The 19,413-nt window shown below is 37.5% G+C and overlaps 5 protein-coding genes across 7 annotated transcripts in view; 3 read left to right on the top strand and 2 right to left on the bottom strand.

Annotated features, from left to right (window-relative positions):
- The window catches only part of LOC143214558 (protoporphyrinogen oxidase-like), a 29,005-nt gene that overhangs the window by 5,624 nt on the left and 3,968 nt on the right, over positions 1-19,413 (bottom strand). Inside the window, exon 3 of the mRNA XM_076435772.1 lies at positions 18,242-19,372. Coding sequence (XP_076291887.1) covers positions 18,242-19,372 — 1,131 coding nt within the window. The remainder of the gene's footprint in view (positions 1-18,241; positions 19,373-19,413) is intronic.
- Ufl1 (UFM1 specific ligase 1) lies at positions 4,564-7,544 on the top strand. Its single transcript, XM_076434731.1, has 5 exons — positions 4,564-4,844; positions 5,021-5,598; positions 5,669-5,815; positions 5,893-7,248; positions 7,326-7,544. The coding sequence occupies exons 1-5, from the start codon at positions 4,765-4,767 to the stop codon at positions 7,466-7,468; spliced, it is 2,304 nt and encodes a 767-aa protein (XP_076290846.1). The 5' UTR covers positions 4,564-4,764; the 3' UTR covers positions 7,469-7,544.
- On the bottom strand, positions 5,669-8,959 carry LOC143214114 (transmembrane protein 170A). The gene is made up of 3 exons (XM_076434760.1): positions 8,777-8,959; positions 8,518-8,623; positions 5,669-8,064 (listed from the first exon to the last, which is right to left on the bottom strand). Exons 1-3 carry the CDS (start codon positions 8,829-8,831, stop codon positions 7,869-7,871), a joined length of 357 nt encoding a protein of 118 aa, XP_076290875.1. The 5' UTR covers positions 8,832-8,959; the 3' UTR covers positions 5,669-7,868.
- Impl2 (Ecdysone-inducible gene L2) lies at positions 10,963-16,938 on the top strand. Of its 3 annotated transcripts, none has more exons than XM_076434755.1 (7): positions 10,963-11,120; positions 14,245-14,448; positions 14,670-14,731; positions 14,806-14,890; positions 14,988-15,177; positions 15,623-15,939; positions 16,120-16,938. In XM_076434755.1, the coding sequence occupies exons 1-7, from the start codon at positions 11,091-11,093 to the stop codon at positions 16,150-16,152; spliced, it is 921 nt and encodes a 306-aa protein (XP_076290870.1). In that variant the 5' UTR covers positions 10,963-11,090; the 3' UTR covers positions 16,153-16,938. The 3 variants fall into 3 exon arrangements, with proteins under 3 accessions (XP_076290870.1, XP_076290872.1, XP_076290871.1); XM_076434757.1 differs by lacking the exon at positions 10,963-11,120 and adding an exon at positions 11,738-11,894; XM_076434756.1 differs by lacking the exon at positions 10,963-11,120 and adding an exon at positions 14,131-14,175.
- Rpe (ribulose-phosphate 3-epimerase) lies at positions 17,009-18,149 on the top strand. Its single transcript, XM_076434758.1, has 4 exons — positions 17,009-17,328; positions 17,472-17,579; positions 17,680-17,901; positions 17,970-18,149. Exons 1-4 carry the CDS (start codon positions 17,092-17,094, stop codon positions 18,078-18,080), a joined length of 678 nt encoding a protein of 225 aa, XP_076290873.1. The 5' UTR covers positions 17,009-17,091; the 3' UTR covers positions 18,081-18,149.

Genomic DNA, 19,413 nt, shown 5'->3' on the forward strand with positions numbered 1-19,413 from the left:
CGTTCATAAATGCAAACGTCGGAGGTTAAATAGTTTTGACAAGTGTGGAGGCTTTGAAATGGCGCGGTAACTTTCGATATGTCTCCGGTGGATCTATAGTTCTAGGGAACCCTTAAAGGGGTAGACTCGTTTTCAGGATTGCAAGGGTGCGGGTTGCGCCTTTTCATTTCTTGATAACGCAAAGATGGTAAATAAAGATTTTCAGCAGTCAAAAGCGCTAGATAAAAGATCAATCTAAGTCGCGGTCGCCCTCAAAACTCTTATTTTTACGTTTATGAGGCGTCATTTGTAGCAGATTTATGAAAATAACTATATAAGCAGCTGTATGCTTCCGAATAATGCAAATTACACCTCGTAAACGTAAAAATAGGACTTTTTCTACTGAAAAGCCCCAACATTGTATTACCGAGAAATGAGAAGGCGAATCCCGCACCCTTGCAATCCTGGAAACGAGTCTACCCCCTTAAAGCTAACCGGAACACCTAATAGATAAAGAAACGGAGCGGTCGATATTGAGTCAACAAGGAATAGGATAGGGGGAAGATAGATAGAGTCGGAGGGACCGGTAAAAATAGTTCTGTTCGTGTTACCAGTTCGAGTGTTTTCGTGAGACGGTACCGTGGTTGGTCAGCCCACGTGCTTCCACGAGCTGATCGTCTTCTGGAGCGACGAGACCGCGGTTTCCCTCCAGCCGATCCGACCGACGACAGGGTCGAGCATAAACTAAGTGGACAGTGCTATTCGCCAACGAACGAGAGGTCGAAAGTTCCGCGTCAAGAAGAGATGACTAACGCGCCTAACGAGCGATAGAGCGAGCACGAAAGCAACGGGTAAAGAGGAAAGGGGCACCCAGGCGTTTGCAGTAGGAGTGCGCAGCTCATCGGGATTCCGAGATGCGACTCCAACCATGTGTATCGTTAAAACGAATCTCTCGTGGTTGTCCCGTGCGTCGGCTTCGATCATGTTTCTTCTTCCTCGCTCGAAACCACGGCTGCCACCCGACGCGCCACACCTATTATTGATCCGGGATCCACGCCCTCATTGCTAGTCGACGCCGGGCCACCGAAATTAGGCGACCGGCTGGTGCAACACTTTGCTCCAGTGGCATCAGACGCTGCTTGGCCTAGGTGCTTCATCTTGCCAACAGATTAGGCATCTTCGCGCAAAAAATTAAGCGAACGTTAGAAATCAAAGTTAAGATGACTCTTTCCTTTCGACCTCTTCCAGATTAGAGTATGTACGTCGCTACATAACGCCCTCCGTGTCGTCTTTTTGAACGGTACCCCGTACACTGGGCCAAACTGACGAATTCTGTGTCAAAATCACAGAACTTTTGATAGAAATGAAATAGAGCGACGATTTCTTTTTTAAATTAAAGAAGAAATATTGCAGAATAAGGGAAAAAAGAGAGATTATAATTCGTCAGTTCTTTTTAGTTTAGTTCAAAATCCTGAGGTAGCAGTCTTTTGCAACCGGATCTGCTAGTTTAGCACAGATTTTCAAAGTTAAAAAACGTTCGTACCGTAATTTCTCTATTTTTCCCATGTTCTACAATGTTTCATCTCTAATTTAAAAAAGAAACCGTCGCTCTATCTCATTTCCATCGAAAGTTCTTTGATTTCGATATAGAATTCATCGGTTTGGCTCACTGTACGCCGCTATGTTGGCTATGCTTGTTTACCCCATGTTCGATACGTTCACTGCCAAACAAGTTCTTATTAATACTTAGTCCCTTTTGTTTAGTAATTACGTAGTTTCCATCGTAATACATTTACCCGCTCGTAAAACAAAGCAACGCACCAGCCAATAAAACGATCACGAAATAGTGTCCATTACTCCCTATGATCGCATTTCCGAGTCCTGAGTAGATGCGGATTATGCTACATATAGTTCGAACGTACTATTAAATCGCTAGATGGGTTAATTAAAAAAATTCATTTCAATGCATGCAGCTTCGAACAACACGGTCATAAACAGTGCAGAAATCTAGCCGGGTCTGAATAAAAACGATGTCCTAATTATGCCGGTGCAGAATTAATAATAAAATGCCGTAGAAAAAATTCGAACAAAATGTAAAATGTTCTAAAATAAAAAAATATCTACGCCCATTTCATTCGTTCATCCTACTCCATGTTCGCTATCCTTTGATGAATTTTTGAAAGGCGCGAAAACACAAAGGATCATATAAATACGTAAAAGCCGAAGCATAAAACGCGATCGAAAGTGCAGCGATTAAAAATTTAGCTTAATATCGAATGCCTTTGAACTTTGAAAGGGAATATTGCGATGCAGGTCGTAAAGGTAAAATTTTCAGATCCAACGAAAAAACAAAGTTCCAGCGAGAAATATTAACAGCATACATTGCCTTGCATTTCAGATTCACGTTATTTTCATTTTAAAGGGGCCAGTGATATGTTACTCTTTTATTAACTGCGATTTTCTCTTTTTTATTTTCCGTTCGATGATCGATCAACGAGATACGATTATTTAAATCTAGAACTGACTTTTTTCCAATTGCAATATTTTGAGTAATTACGTAAGAGAACAACGTGATTTAGAAAATTTAATGGTCTCATGGAACAACAAAATAAAGTGTTGGATACTCAAAAAACATTTAGGTATACACAACTACCATTATTACCTATTATTCGTCCTGCTTTCAGAGGTAGAAACAAAACATCCTAAAAAACTCCATTTCTCTTTTCCATAGCACAGTAGTATGTAATCAAACATTTCTTTTGTTGCTGATCATTTACAAGTATAAATTTGAGTGGCCTCAATAAATAACTGCCAACTATAAAAATTTGTAGCAAACATTTAGATAAGAGCATGATGTATGATGATGATGATTTGCGAGAGCAAGAAAAGTGAAATTATATTATGTTGAAGCCACATTTGAAAATTTAGAATTGAATATCATTCTTTGATTGTACATAATAGTAATAATACAAGTTTGATTACAGCAACATGAGCTCAATGATTTATCTGTAATAATGTATTAATGTACAAAGGATGAAACAATCTATATAGATTTATTTTTATATTCCATAAAAACTGAAGACTGAAATGAAACATAATGTCTTACAAAAGTATGATGTCATTGTGCAAATAACTTGTTGTAATGGTACTGATGAAGTCAACCTTTTGCAATTTATTTTCTGAATTACAGTAAAGTTTTATCTACAATTAACATATAGTTCCTTGTTAATATGTTACGAACAATTGTTATAAACATTGTATAACAGAGTAGTAAATTGCAGAAGATTTATACAATGATGGATATAAATGTACAGATATAAATAATAGTGCAGCTTACTTATTCGATTAACAATAATAAAACCATGTTTATTGAGACCACATTGCTTTGTTATATTAATATTATTAGAATAGTTTATTGTTTTGTAATGTCACTGTATAGTTACACAATAATTTAACAATGGTATAAATTGCATAAGCCATTTGAAAAGGTTTACTCACAGACCACATATTTTTCTAATTTTCATCACAGAAATTGTTATTGCACAAATTTCATGTCACTGATTAAATACTGCTAATGATTGATTGATTTCAGAGAACTGACAGAATGTTCATACAGCTGTACATGGAAGAAAATTTAATCGATAAAGTGACACGTACCGTATAACCTTAAATATCACTTCATAATATTTTGATTTTCGCGCATGGCTTGCCGAAAATTCTTTTTTTTCACAGATGAAACGTCATGTTCTACTGCTTATCTCAAGTACTTCTACACGCAACACACAAATTACAATATGTTTAAAGACACGTGCAAGACACAGCTATTATTTAATTCGAAAATGGATTCCATCAAAAGTCCCTAGCATCGGTCGGAATAGGGTGAAAAGTTTATTTTGTTGGGAATACTGAATTTCAAATTCTGTGCTGCGTTCTGAACGAATTCAATGTCGCGTAAACGATACATTTTCCGAATCCGAGGAAAGCAAACATTATCGAGAGATAAATGAACTGCGTCTTTCTGAAATATTCTGTATGTACAATCACCGGTACAATTTTTTTTTTTTTTTCTGTATCACAATCTCGTCGGTGGTACAATTCACTTCTAAATAATCAAATTGAATTTTCGCGCCAGGAATTCCCGTTCCGAACGCCATCTTGTGTTCTCTTAACACACCATGTTCCGAATGTATCTTTTTATAAACAATAGTTCTTTACAGATTGATAATAGTAAATCAATCTTTTATATTGTTGTAATCAGTAGACAGCGGATCTCTCTCTCTCTCTTTATGCAAAATAAACATTTTCTAGCTAAATCGCAACGAACTGGAGTAAAATAGAAATTTATTTTCTTTCCTAATATGTTTAATAGGTTGAAAAGAATATAACAGCATTTTTTAATTCTTCCAATGAATTTACTGTTTCAAATTACACCTATTCATTTTTGTCATAAATGTTCTGGACAAGATATATATATATATGTACTGAGGTTGACAACTAATATTTAACACTTACCCATTTGTATTTACGTCATCCTCGGCATTATTTAACTAAGACGAAAAGATCAAAAATATGTGTGATCATGTCTGAATCACTTGTAATTAATTAAAATTTTGGATTTCCCACTTTCGTGCTTAGTTATAGGATGCACTACCAATGGCGCTCTTTTACTATAAGAGTCATATATTCGTCGCATGTAATCCAAGGATTTTGACATGACCAGTGTCAATGGTGTCAAGTGGTGAAATGCCGTAGTTGTACAATCTGGCATAGTTTAAAGAAGTTAAAATGAGTACGTTGGATTGGGACGAAGTTAAAAGACTAGCTGCTGATTTTCAAAAAGCACAATTAAGCTCGACATTACAGAAGTATGGCTTGTTTTACGAGAGACTATCGTATTTACGAATTTCGTATAAACAAAAACATTCGCACCTGGTGCACTTTAAACAGCTGTAAAGCTGTGATTTTCCTTCTCCTTGCATTTAATATTTTTCAATAAAAACACCCCTACATAAAGTACTTTATTACAATTCCTCTTTCACAGATTATCTGAACGAAATTGTGTGGAAATTATAACGAAACTAGTGGAGAACAAACTATTAGATATAATATTCACCAACGATGGCAAGGAGTACATTACACCTCAGCATCTTGCGAAAGAAATTAAAGATGAATTATATATTCATGGTGGAAGAATCAGTTTGGTCGATCTAGCGCAAATCTTGAATGTCAGTTTATCTCAGGTATCTAAAGTGGCAACCGAGATAGAAAAGGATACGAAAGGACTTAAAATAATACTGGGACAACTTGTTGACAAAACTTATACGAACAAAATTGCGGAAGAGATCAATGATAAATTAATGCAACACGGCAGTATCAATGTTTCTGAATTAACGATACAATACGATCTGCCCACTGAATTTTTACAATCGCTCGTCGAGAGGGAATTAGGGAAAACTATATTTGGTAAACAGGATACACAAGACTTCAGAGTCTTCTACACGGAAAGCTTTATAGCTAGGAATAAAGCTAAAATACGAGGTGCCTTATCTGCTATCACCAAGCCTACGCCGTTGTCAGTAGTTTTAGCTCAGTGTTCTGTTTCAGAAAGAATATTTTTCTGTGAGTATGAACTGCGCATAAATTACACACACATAAAGATGTATTCTAATACTTGTATTTATGACTGCAGCAATCATAGATAGTCTACAGGAAATGAAACAAATTCCTGGTGTTGTAGTAGGAAGACAGGGGATTAAGAGCTTTTATATGCCGACCATATACTCTAAAAGTCAAAATGAATGGGTGGAAAGTTTTTATAAACAAAATGGCTATTTAGGTTTGTATTTTATATCAGCTGCAATATTATCTTGCACACGGTATTTTAATTATATTCGTGTTTTCTCATGTCATTAGAATACGATGCACTCGGCCGCCTTGGAATATCAGATCCGCAAAGTTTTGTGAGACGCCATTTCCCAAATGAAAATATAGTATCGCTAGACTCTGTTGCTGTGGGTGTAGCTATTACTGATCAAGTGTATGCGAACATCGAGGAAGCCGTTACAAGTGGATCTTTCGTAGATATAAGTCCTCTTCTGCCTTCTGTATTCACCGATAAAGACATGGAAATGCTTCTTAAATTAGCAGAGAAGAAATTGAACAACAACACGCATGTGTTTGCGAAAACTGTAGTGATGACCGATGCATTCTTGCAATCGCTGTGCAAATCTTTTGAAGCCTTAGCCGATACGAAAGCGAGAGAAATGGTCGCTAGTGGCCAATGGTTTCAAAGTGTAGCGGAGAGTAGGATAAAATCAAAATCAGCTGACGTGCTCATCGAAAGCAAAGGAAGTAAAAAGGAGGAGCGTCGAAAGAAAGCAGCAGGTGGTAAAGCAGGTGGTGGTGCTCAAGGGAGAGAAACGAAAACGAAATCCACGAAAAAGAAATATTTACAAGGGAAAGGCCGTGACAATGATTCCGATGACGAGCATCCGAGACACACACCGGGAAAGCTCGAACTTCAGTTGGTGTCCTTGGAAGATATACAGAACGAAATCATGAAAGATGATAATCTGTCGATAATCGATGATTTAGTAGACGAGCTGGCAGCATATCTGCAACCAAGGATAAATAGCCATGCGATATCTGTGGCAGATCAGTTAGCACAGAACAACAAAACTACTAATTTAAGTGACATCGAAGAACGTCTGAATATGCTTCTAACAAACATTAAAGTATTTGAGAAAGGCATCAAATATTTGGACAAAACGAATCACCTTGCTTTAACGAAATATTTACTGAAATCTCTTGGCACAGATTTCCTGACAGAGCTATTCAAGTTAGCTGCGCAACAGAACATGTTACAAATTCCTAACAATGTTACCACCGAGGCTAGACAGAAAATGCTTTTAGATTTACCTGATGATGTTAAAGAGCCTTTGAGTAATATACATAAATCCGTAACTGGAGCTTCGATAGATGATTTTTTTAATGTTGTAGATGCCGCAATGGCATCTTGTTGTTTAGTATTAAAAAAATATGATAAAAAGAAAGAACGACCGTTCATATTAGGGCATAGGGAAGCTTTACTGGAAGAGCTTAATGGTATTCAAGACCCTGCATTGGCATTGCATCTAGTCACAAGTATATTATTTACTGCAGCAACACAGAATGCTTTGTACATGTCTGGTAGACATGTATCCACGGTTCTTTCATTTCTTCAAACACATTTGCAACCTTCCACAATGGCGGTGCTATCCAAATATCACGGTATAAAATAGTTCTTTTATTAATCTTTTACTTATATGTTTCATAAAAATGGTGCTACATTCTTACTTGCTTTGCAGATTTGGTCCTAAAAAGCTTAACTTCTACGGACGAAGGTACAAAGCTTGACGTTGCTAAGGAGTTGGCAGCTGGTTTAATAGAGATTAAAAATATTGCAAATGAATTTAAACAACATGTGAGAACTGACAAACCGCAAGAATGAATACTTAAAGAATTGTACATTAATATAAATGTTATTCAATTGTATAAAAATATATTTCAAAAATTTATATTTTGCAATAAATTCTATTTAGAAAATATTCGACAATCTTATATTTACAAGTTTGAGATAAGAAACCTCTATATTGATAATAAATAACATTTTATTTTCTGATCACTTTAAAAATCTAATAATACATATGTCACCTTAAATCTCCATTATTACATATGTGCATTATATATCCATGTATGTACAAATTTCCTTACATGCTATTGTCTATCAGTAGTACTAATTAGTCCTAGTAAAATAGTATTCGCTTGGTTTCATTTATTCTTTAGAAATGCCATTGTGCATCGATATCTTTGACTAACAGTATGTCTTGTTGTCGCTTCGTTCTGTTTCATTATAAAGTTGCTAGAATTCTTGTAAATCCAACACATCCCGCAACAACAGTCTGCCCAATACCCCAAAACAATGCGTACAACGGTGGCAGTGGATAATGTGATGCTGTATATACAAAAGCAACAGCTGCGGAGCTAAGAACTCCTGATGTCAATGGTAACAATACTCCCATAATTATAATCAGCAATGGGAAGAATCTTTAGGACAAAAATTATTCATATTACACATTCACTGCTGCTTTTACTCAATTATAATACCAAAATAAAATTGCTCGCATGGGGTCTTGTAGGATCCCAATATAATAATTAGACTATAGATGTTTAAATAGAAACTAAATTGAATGTTTGATTTTAATAGAGGAGAAATCATATATTAATATTTTCCATTTTTTAAATCTTTCAAGAATTTCAAATTTTATCTTCTCAATTTTGCTATAAATGCATAATAAAGCAAATAAAGCAACTAGTTTAGTTCTAATCCATTATTTACATTAGTTAGGTCTCTGTTGACATTTTTTGACAGGAAGTACACATTTATAAAGACATTGAAACTACCACGACCCCATGCGAGTAACTAATGATTAAACGTTTATTACTTTATCATTTCTTATTCATTTAGTTGAGAAGGTGGTATTATGATATCTTACGTACTTGCCATACTTATGTTGCCTTAACGTAGCAAAGCAAATCGCACCAGCTATGGTATGAACAAAAACAGAAGAGATAAAGGCCCATAAAAATATTCGATACCACATTTCTGTAACAAATTTAGATCGAAAGGTAATAAGTTGGCAATAGGCTCAGATATTTAATTGAATCGCAGTAAATATATAAAAGTCAATAAACAGAGAAATCAGAATCATATATAATGATAGTATTAATCGGAATTGTGTAGTAAATCGATACGTACGAGCAAATGAAGTTAATGATGTTTGCGCTTCCATAATATAGTATCTCGTAAACATCTAATCTGCATTTCTACGAGTATGGCATCTTTAACAAATTATTTAAACATTTTTTAAAATAGCGAACAGGATAACAATTTAAACTAATCATTTCATAGATAGACATATACGTGGAGCATTGTATGCATGACCAGAAACGCGCTCTAACCAAATTATTCGAAACTGCATGAGAAATAACGTCATAGATCTACGAAACCAAGATGTGCGACTCTGTTTGGAGTAAAAGTACGTCGAAGACATGTGGATTCGACATATTTTTCTTGTTATTATATATATAGAATAAGTAATTATTATAAGTAAATATAAAAACCTAATAGAATCTCATGATTTTCTGGAAAATGTATATTTCTAACTTTTAATCGATCGGATGTCTACACATCAAAGCAAAAGGTATTTTACATTTCGGTTTAATATTTTTTCTCACACATTACACTCTACAGACTTGTCAATTAGTGAATCTAAAATTATGTGTAATACACATGCGAATGTATGTAACTATAGGTTGACAGTGTCACCGGAAAAATTTCTACTATAAAATAATAATAAAATACTTGTTTAATTATGGATAACGGTGACTCGTCATCACAACCAGATTTGTCCAAAGATGAATATTCGGAAGAAAATATCGTGTACCTTTACCAAAGTGTAAAAATGGTTAGAGGTTATGTTTACACATCAAATATTTCGAATGCCATATATTTGTAATATATCGTTTTGTTTATGATCAAATAGTAGCGAACTGTGTCCTATTATTCTATTTTAATTTTCAGAATTTACACGATATGTTAAAAGAAGCAAGAGCAATAGATACAAACTTCAAAAATTTGGAAGGAGATATTCTTAGAACGGCTAAACTTATTAACGCAATCTCAGAGAAATCAGCGTTAGATAAAGAATAATCTTCTTAATTTATACTATCATGAAAGTGTACATATAATATACGAATATTTTTATAGAATGTTTTCGAATAATTTACTTTTCATGGAAAACATGTATTCGAAAAAAATTCCCTTTTCCGCTAATTTCCTCCAATCATTCCCCAGGATAAAATATCCACTGATTGTAGCTCGTGAATTGGAATTACCACAGCAGGCAACCAAATCAGTTGAATACAATAGTGAAAATAACATTCGAAGATTGGAAACTGCCTGGTCAATTCCAATACATCACGATTTCAAAGTACCGTTCATTGCAAAAACATAAAAAATTGAAGTATTGCATAGTTGCGAATTACCAATAATTCCGTTCGGTTTCCTGAAAAATGTTAATTGGATTCCTAAAATGGATAATTAACGTCAATAATTACATACCTAATTCCATGTCAAACTTATTTTCGGCTCTGAATCATTTCGAAAATGACGTGTTTCGCTTACGAGAAGTTATAGTCCACTAATGATTTTAGTATTACGATCTTCGCTCAAGTCGCGTTGTTAAAATTACAAGAACAGGTTTTACATATTTTAAAAATGCTCTTCGAAAAACCGGATGGGTCGCGCGGAGACTACAAAAATGTTTAAAACAAGTACGAAAGAAAAATGCCAGTTGTTTCTTACAGGAAAAAATATGCAAAATTCAGGAGAAATATATTTTTACACTATCATGTTCAATAAATCATATCAAACAATTCCATCGGTTTCGAAAACGAAGGAAAACGAGGGAAAACGTTGTACGGTGCCCGTAAAAAAGAAATCTTGCGTGGCACTCGGATCAAGCGGCGATAAATCATTAATATCGCGTTTAATCGATGAAATTGAGTTTGCCAGGGTATGGTGGCAATTTGTTGTTTATTAGACAATTAGATCGGGCTTGTTCCCGGTGTTTCGCGTGTCGGGAATCCACAAATTGGGAAGAGGGCCCTCGTGGAAGTTTGGGCAGTCGAATAGGTAGCTGGAAAAGACACTCGTTTGGGGGTAATTGCGATCCGGCTCTTTCCTGGTACGATCAGTTTCAATAAAAGTAATTATCGTTGGCAGTCCTTTCGAAGTAAAAATCGATCGGCATAGATGAGGGTGGAAGTAAATTGGGTGCGACTATTACGTGTGCACAAACGAGACGCGCGTATAATGAATTCAATTGTTTGGTGTGGTTTTTATTGCCCTACTCCTCACTATGTCGTCCAATCCGGAATAAGGGAGGGCGCCCGTCGCTAGATTCGAAATATATAAACGTGTCAATAACTGTTCCTCGACGCTCAGTCAGTATTTTTATTCGCCGCTGCCAAACTGACGATTAATAGTGAACCCGCCGGCTTTCGTTTCCATGTTCCGAGAGAAAGTCCGAGGAGAAATGGTGAGTTCCGAGGTTTACCGGGTGTGAACACGTTTGGTACTCGTTTATCCGTTCGATATCGTTGCACGATCGCAACCGGCCAACCATACACGTTCGCCAATTTTTTCGAACTTGCCGGAGATCATGGTTGAAACGCGCTTGGCCGCCAAAGTTTTTGCTGTTAGGGCAGTTTCGCATTAGCGAGTCCTATTCCGTTTTTCCGTCGGGTCACCATCGCGATTTCATCTACGGTTCCGGTTCCGCTGAGTGTCGCACATTTTTCATATACCGATGGCAAATCGGCATCGATCTAATCGAGAATCCGAACGTTCTAACACACTTTCGAAAAGCGTAAGAGCTACTGTTTAGAAATACAGTATTTTCTTCCTAATGATAGTTTGCGCGACGACGGAAGCGTTAATTTTTTGTCTAGCGAGAAAGGAGAGAATAACGAGAGAAAAAAATTCGGAATTTTCGTTCCTCCGATTAGTTTTATATGTGACACTGTATAATCTCTTATCGCGCACCATGGTTTTCCCGATATCATCTCTAGATTAAGATACTGTTAAAGGGCCCCGAGGAAAGAGGGCGCGAGATCGTAGGGAAGATGCGAAGATTGTATAAGAAGTTGCATCATTCGGTTCGAAACCTCTTCTCGTGATGTGCGCTCCTACAAAGCATCTCCGGCGCGAGTATCTTTATCGAAAGTTATATCTCATAGCGGTACCAGGATTAATAGTTCTGCGCGCTTTATCTACGTGTGACAACTATCCGTCGTGATTCTCGAACGCAAAGGTAAGCAACACTGAATTTTTTTCAATTGATCAGGAGCGAACACGATTCGGTTCGTTCGCGCGACTGATTCTCGTCGGGCCACGTGTAAATTTTACTTTACGAAGGAAGAGAAAAAAAAACGGAGACCACGGACGGATAGTGCGAAGATATCGGAAACGATAAGCAGTATCAGAGAAACGACATAACACTGAATTTTTAAATTCTATCCACCAGCTACGAAAGTAGGTAATGTTCGAAGAACTGCAGGCTATTTTTAGCACATATATTCTAACGAGAGAATTGCAATCCATTTTTCTCGTTTTTCACGAAATTCTGAACTTTGCTCGCCGGAGAAAATCAAATGAATACAGTATACTTTTCACGGATTATCGACTATCTTTAAGGCATTTCCGCGCTTGTAAGTTTCGAGCTGTTTGATCTTTATTCCGTGTATGCCTCCACCTATTGTGACTCTTGCATCAGTTTCTGATCGTGACTCCGAAATTTTGAAATTGAACCGACGCTGACGCGCTGAATCGTTCTATTCGAAATTTCTATTCAAAAATATTGTACTGAGCTTGAAGAAACGAGATTTCGAATATTTCTTTACCGCGTTACGATCGTGGCTCGTCGGTGTAACTCGCCCAACGACTATGCGAGCCGTGACGAATAGATTCTCGGTAAAAGTGAGAAATACGAGTGATTCGCCGGGTGTCATCGAAACATTGGAGACGTGTAACCCTCGTCATTGTGAGAAGATAAGCGGGCGGTCCAGTATCTCGGAAGTTTCAGCCACTTTTAACTTGTCCCTCGACTCGCTGCACGAGTATTTGCAGCAAAAAAAAGGTTGACACACACTCGGACCCGGCGTGTATATCGTCGCCCGATTCTACCCTATTTTTTGCCGCACATGTGTTTCATTAACGCCCAGGCGAATTCGTTTCCAAACGGCTTCGCCTTGTTAGCAGCCCGGAGTTACTTAATCTCCATTAAAACCGTACGCGTGACCTTCCTTACTCTCACGTAGGAAAGCGTTTAGGAGAAAGGGGGAAAAGCCGAAATGAGCGCCAAAGATAAAACGGTACGGGTACGTAGTGCGTTGTGTTCCGTTCGTGAAATTTTTGGTGACATAAGAAAAACGGTCGGTTCGGGAGGACGCCAACTGGGCGGGAATCGGCACGATGCTTACGTTATAAGGTTCCCGCTGGAGCGTGTCAGCTAGAGCGTGAGAGAAAAAGAGAACGTGCGCGGGAAAGACAAAGATAGAGAGAGACAGAGTGGAGAGAGAGAGAGAAAGAGATGAATCGTGTGGGATTTAGATTGAAACGAAAGCACCGGCACTCAGAAATTAGAGATCCGCGCGGCGGCTTTTAACGAACATGGAACGGAGTCGTTACCAAGGATGCCGCGGAAGAGTATTGAGGACATTTTGGATTACGATAGTACCGATAGATAAGGGAATCACTAATTTGGTGATTTCGATGCTGACTTTAACGAGCAGGCCATGCGACCGATGCACGTCCGCTCTAACCCATGGCATATCAATACCAATTTCAACACAAATCGGCCCGTTTCAAAATCCTTCGGCCCATCCGGCATTCCACACTTTCGAAATCGGCTATCTATGGAAGTTCGAGCACCGTGTTCTCCGGCTCATCCTTCCTGGAAAACCTTCCCGACCCGTCGAGATGCGACGCAACGCGAGTCGCGTGAGAAATCGCGTTCGTTTCTAATGAAACGAGGCGGAAACAACGGCTGGGAAATACATATTTCCTTCTTTTCCCGATTGAATCACGATTTCATTGAAACAACGTACAACCGCGTGAGTTGTCCGGTTAAAGTCAAGAGTCAAAGAACATCTTGGACCATGATTTGCACCATGTTTGAAGACTAGTTCGATATCGAGAAATTTGCTGAAATACGCTGATAGCTCGTTGCTCATTAGGAGTAACGCTTAAGAATGACAAAAAGAAATAGAATGGAATGCACGCTGCCGGTTATTACCGGGGATATTTAATTACCGTTGTGTTCCCGGGCATTTAATTTCATTGTTGCCAATTGTGTTTATTCGTATCCCCGAGGAAGGTCGAATGAATCGATATTATATATCGCGCACCTAACCCGACAATTAAATCCGCATTGTTATATATTCAATCGGCCCAATTTCTGCGAAAAGAGCGTCACGTTGGTGTTCCTTAATCTCATTCTGATTCAATCATTGCACAATGTCCGTTCGCATTCATTAAACCGTTTCTTTCACATTCTTTTATTAATGGGCGGTCGTGGTCGGGCGGACCTATCGGTATTTAAACAATGCAGGCAACACGAATTCCATTCCTCCTGTTTGTAATTACATACAATCTGCTTTCAGATGCAACCGTACTCAACGCTGGCGAATCTCGTCTGTATTATCATCGTGTCGTATACGGTTTCGGGACACCCCTTTTCGTTCCTGCCACGGTACGACGTCGAACGAGCTGCTGAGCGTAGGAGCATAGGAAGACAAACGGTCGAGCACAGATCTAATTTCCTAACTCCATCAACAGAATATGGAGCACGATCTGCCGAACCAAAGGTAACATATTAATTAATCGACACCTCGAGCCATCCAAACCCAACAGAACCCTATTCACCGTTTGCACTCGTAGCTACGTTAGCTCGAAAATGAAACATTTCTTCCGAACTACAATAATTCCACTCTATTTAATAACCTAAACAATATTTTGAATAATGGTGTAGAAAGTCTGAGTCACCGCTCGAGTACTAACGGTTAACAATATTTATTGTACGTTCCAGCCAGTGGAACCGTGGACCAAAATCACTCAGAACCCCGTGAATGGCATAAAGACAACCGTCGGGTGAGTACTCGACACGAATGTAATGAAACAGTGAGAAATAGCAATGTCTAATATTTCGTTCTCGTTTGCTACAGGAGCAGGGTAGAGTTAGAATGCAAATCTAGTGGCAGCCCGCCACCGGAAATTCTTTGGTTCACCGGAAATGGCACTAACGAGCAGGTGAATGTTGCTATCGGTCGTCATCGAATTACAATGAAATTACGTAGGCAACAGCCACGATAAATATACTAATATTTAATGTGTGCTTTATTACAAGCTGATCGAATATGTCAAAGCCAACACACATTCTCTGTATGATCCATCCGAGGAGTGGAAAGGAGTGGCCAGAATTAATTCGAAGCTCGTACTGGAGTGCGTTACACCGGATGATGCCGGATTGATCTACTGTGCGTCGGTTTCTGCGAGAGAAGTGAAGGTATCCACTCCTACAGAGCTGCGGGTTAACAGTGAGTAGAATATAATTAATAAATCACTTGAATCATTATTAATCAATCTGCCAACGTCAAATTTCTCGTGGCAACCGACCGCTCGTACCGCGCGTGACGAGTCCGTCATACTGAAACTAGACTTACCCTACCGGTAGCGACTTCACTTTTCAAAATTAACCCTTTGCACTCGGAGCTATTTTAACTCGAAAATTAAACATTTTTTCTAGAATAATTCCATTCTACATGATCTTTTTCTGTTTATAGTATCAAATACCTCATACAATACTGAAATCTTTAGCAATGGATTAGAGATACCAACGTATTTAATAATCTAAACAATATTTTGAATAACGGTAGATAGAGACTATAAGATACGCATGTATTTGTACATTTTTCAATATAACATATAGTTTGGTCGTTTTGAAAGAACAGGCGATTAATCTCTGAAAATCTCGATTTCCAGACCAAGAAAGTGCTAGCAACGACTGCACTTCCGAAAGTGACCCAACAATCACCCTATACTCACCCACACGAGTGGCTAACATAGGAGCGACCGTGATACTACCATGCAGGGCGAGTGGCAAACCGAAGCCAGAAATTTCATGGGTGGACAATTTCAATGTACCCCTAAGTCTATCGACGAATCTACGGCACCGAATCCTGGACGACGGGGATCTACTGATAGAGGAACTTTTATGGGAAGACATGGGTGGTTACAGTTGTCAAGCCAAGTCTGGTCATCGTCAACAAATCGTTAGCACGTTCCTGTACCCGTTACGCGTAAGTTTCCAGATTTACAATATTTTAAAATTCTTTGAATTTCTCTACTGTCTGAAATTTCACCCACCCAACGTTCCTTTTGAATTCCCCCTTTTTATTTCGGATGGGAATGTTCGGAATGAAAAATCGGCTGTCCCGTATCGACGAATTTGTTGTGCATGACCGAATGTTTCTTTATAGCCCGAAACAGAAGTGGACCGGACGGTTAATTGAGGAGTCGTCAAAGAACGAGTCTCGATTGCTTTGATCAGTCACCTTTCCATTATACGACGTGCGAGACAAACTGGATAGAATAGAATCTCCATATGCTAAGTTTCGGTGTTCGTCAAAGTCAAATGGTATTGTTTTAAATATTAAGCGCTGTATATAATTCTACGTAAACGGAATTATATTCTAGTACTGAGACAGCCCGACGATTTGTCCGGGGATTAGCAAACATTTTATATTTTAGTTTGTTATACTGATAGATTTACAATAATTGTCTTACTTAAAACTTTATATGCAATTTTTATAACCGTGCCAAAGAATTTTGTATTCGATCGTGTCACTGATTTTTTTTTAACTGAAATAGCGGTTACGCGTGCTATTTCGATATTTAAGTACGATGTACTTCTTTTTTTTTTTTGTAATACTTCTTGAACGGAAGTTCGCGGATAGTTCTATCGAATTATTTATTTATTAAACGTGTACAGTATAAACCGCCCTTGCAGCCAGGCAACAATGAAAGATACTTTCTTTTAATGTTAAGAGTAATTATATATGTGTACTGAATCATACATCCACGGTGAACTAGAAAATATCACCTTTATTAGTTCACGATTACTTCGGTTATTATTCATTAGTATTACTTATTATCCACTAGTATTAATTATTATACGTTACATATCCCGAGTATTTTAGACTATAATTTTTTTTTTTAGATTATCATAATGTCGCATCTATTGTGAAACGCTATATATATTTTTATGTATAAATAAATGTATTTCTTTTCGTACAGTGTTTATAATTTTGTGATTTATTTAGTCCCCTTTGTACATTCTACTTTTTATATTCATCTACAAATGACCTTGGCGTGTCGTATCATTCGGTCATTCAATAGCGCTTTATCATCATTCGCAAAAACCACGTGCTCGTAGCATTTACATAGTAAAAATGGGAAAAAAGATTACTGCGAAAATTGGACCTTCGATTTTGAATGCTGACTTGGCACAACTATCGGAAGAATCGCAACGATTGATTAACAATGGTGCTGATTATTTACATTTAGATGTTATGGATGGGCATTTTGTACCTAACCTTACTTTCGGCCATCCATTGGTAAAATGCCTTCGTAGTAAAGTAAAAGATGCATTCCTTGAAACCCACATGATGGTTTCTAATCCAGAACAGGTATGCCCGATTCTGTTTGTTATACTTGAATTTCTATTTTCTACTCATTCAATATGAATCACGTGATTGTTAATGAATGATGTTACAATTCTAATATTTTCATTAAACATATTCTATCATTCATAAAAATGTGGTAAATCTAGTGGATAGAACCTATGGCTGATGCTGGCGTGAATCAATACACATTCCACGTTGAACCAGTGAAAGATGTTCCACTAGTTTGTAGAAAAGTACAAGAAGCAGGAATGAAGGTACATTAGCGAGTTACAAATGACCCAAAACTCTTAAACTATTTTATCAATGCGTTAAACTACAAAACCTTGAACTCATGTTCTTTTGTTTTAACAAAAGGTAGGAGTAGCACTTAAACCTGGAACACCGGTAGATGTAGTTGTGGACTACGTTGACCTAGCAGATATGGTGTTAGTTATGACTGTAGAACCAGGTTTCGGTGGACAAAAATTCATGCAACCGATGATGGAGAAAGTGGCTTGGTTAAGAAAAAACTATCCCACTTTAGACATAGAAGTAGACGGGGGTGTTGGACCAGCAACTATCGATGCATGTGCACAGGTATCAATCATTGGGTAACCAACATTTTTGGGTTTTCACACAAAAAATACAATGTAAATATTTTTTAGGCTGGAGCAAACTGGATTGTCTCGGGGACAGCAGTCATAGGTTCCTCTGACCAAGCGAAAGTTATAAAGACTTTAAGAGACACGGTGAATTGTGCGTTGCAAACTAGTTGAACATCAGTGAAAAGATACGCAAAACGAATATCATGTATATATTAAAAATTTTTTAAATTTCAAATAAATCTATTGAATATTTACAAAAAGAAAGAAAAGTGTCTAATTTTTATAGGATTACTTATATTTATTAATGTCATATGATCAAGTCAATTACTTACAAAATTATTAACCTGTGGAACTGGTAACGGAATAACTTTAGGAGACAATTTTGTTCTTAATTCTGATAAACTTATCAAAATAGCTTCCTCCGTTCTTATAGTTCTGGATCCTTGCTCGGGACAGGTATTCAAATATTTATCAAACACCAAAGATGGATCATCCACATCCAAATTGGGATCAAGATCCACTGCAGCTTCCAATCCACTTAAACCTCCAAAAATGATCAAAACATGATGATATCTCATGCTATGTGGTTGTACATTGTCGATAGACATTCCCTTGTCCGAAGTTCCAATCGTCAAATCATATCCAGTTTTATAAGGAGATTGCGTTAATGCTTCTGTAAGATTGTTAGCTAATCTTACTGTATATCCCCAATATGTGCCAGTATCGGATTTGGGAACATCAGGAGGTACAATGTAGCCTTTTAACTTCTTCGGGTTTGGTTGATCTTCGGGTATTTTGACAGTAACTCTCAATCCAGTAGTTAAAACTTTATCTACGTGAACGTCGTTCAGTAATCCCACGTTAACAAGGGAACCTTTCCCAGCTTTAACTGGTTTATTCGTAACTACTCCTTCTCGGTATAACGAGACGTCTTGTTGACGCAAATGATTCGGAGCATCTAAAGGATTTAACACTCCAGCATATTGCAAGTCTTTATGAATTGGGAAGAAATATTTTCTCAAATATTGTGGACACTCGAGATATTGTAATATTCTAGCTAATTGTAAACAACCGATTCTTCTTTCACCCAACACTTCGTCCGTTCTTAATTTCTTCCTTTCACTCTCGATTACTTCTCCTTTGTCGTCGAAAACAACAATTTCGTCTATTTTGTAAACACATGCTGCACGTGCTATCTGTCCGGCCAGATACGTTCGCAATTCTGGAGACTGAGCATTGTCCAAAATTGATCCAGGAACCGCAATGCTAACAGTCGAAATATCTTTTTTCTCGAAATGTTCTTCGGCAGATCTTGCTTCCTCACTTTCTGCCTCCTTCTTACTTTCTTCTTTCTTAAATTTTTTTGCTAACCTCTCTTCCCGCCATTTCTTTCGTTGTTCTTTATGTAAACGGTTAGTCTCCTTCCAAGTTTTTGGTACCACAGTTGCCGATGACATGATTATTTAATTTCTCAAAAGAATTTCATTCGATATAACTTCTTGCA

The sequence above is a fragment of the Lasioglossum baleicum genome, chromosome 12 (assembly GCF_051020765.1).
Source record: "Lasioglossum baleicum chromosome 12, iyLasBale1, whole genome shotgun sequence".
Taxonomy (NCBI): Eukaryota; Metazoa; Arthropoda; class Insecta; order Hymenoptera; family Halictidae; genus Lasioglossum; species Lasioglossum baleicum.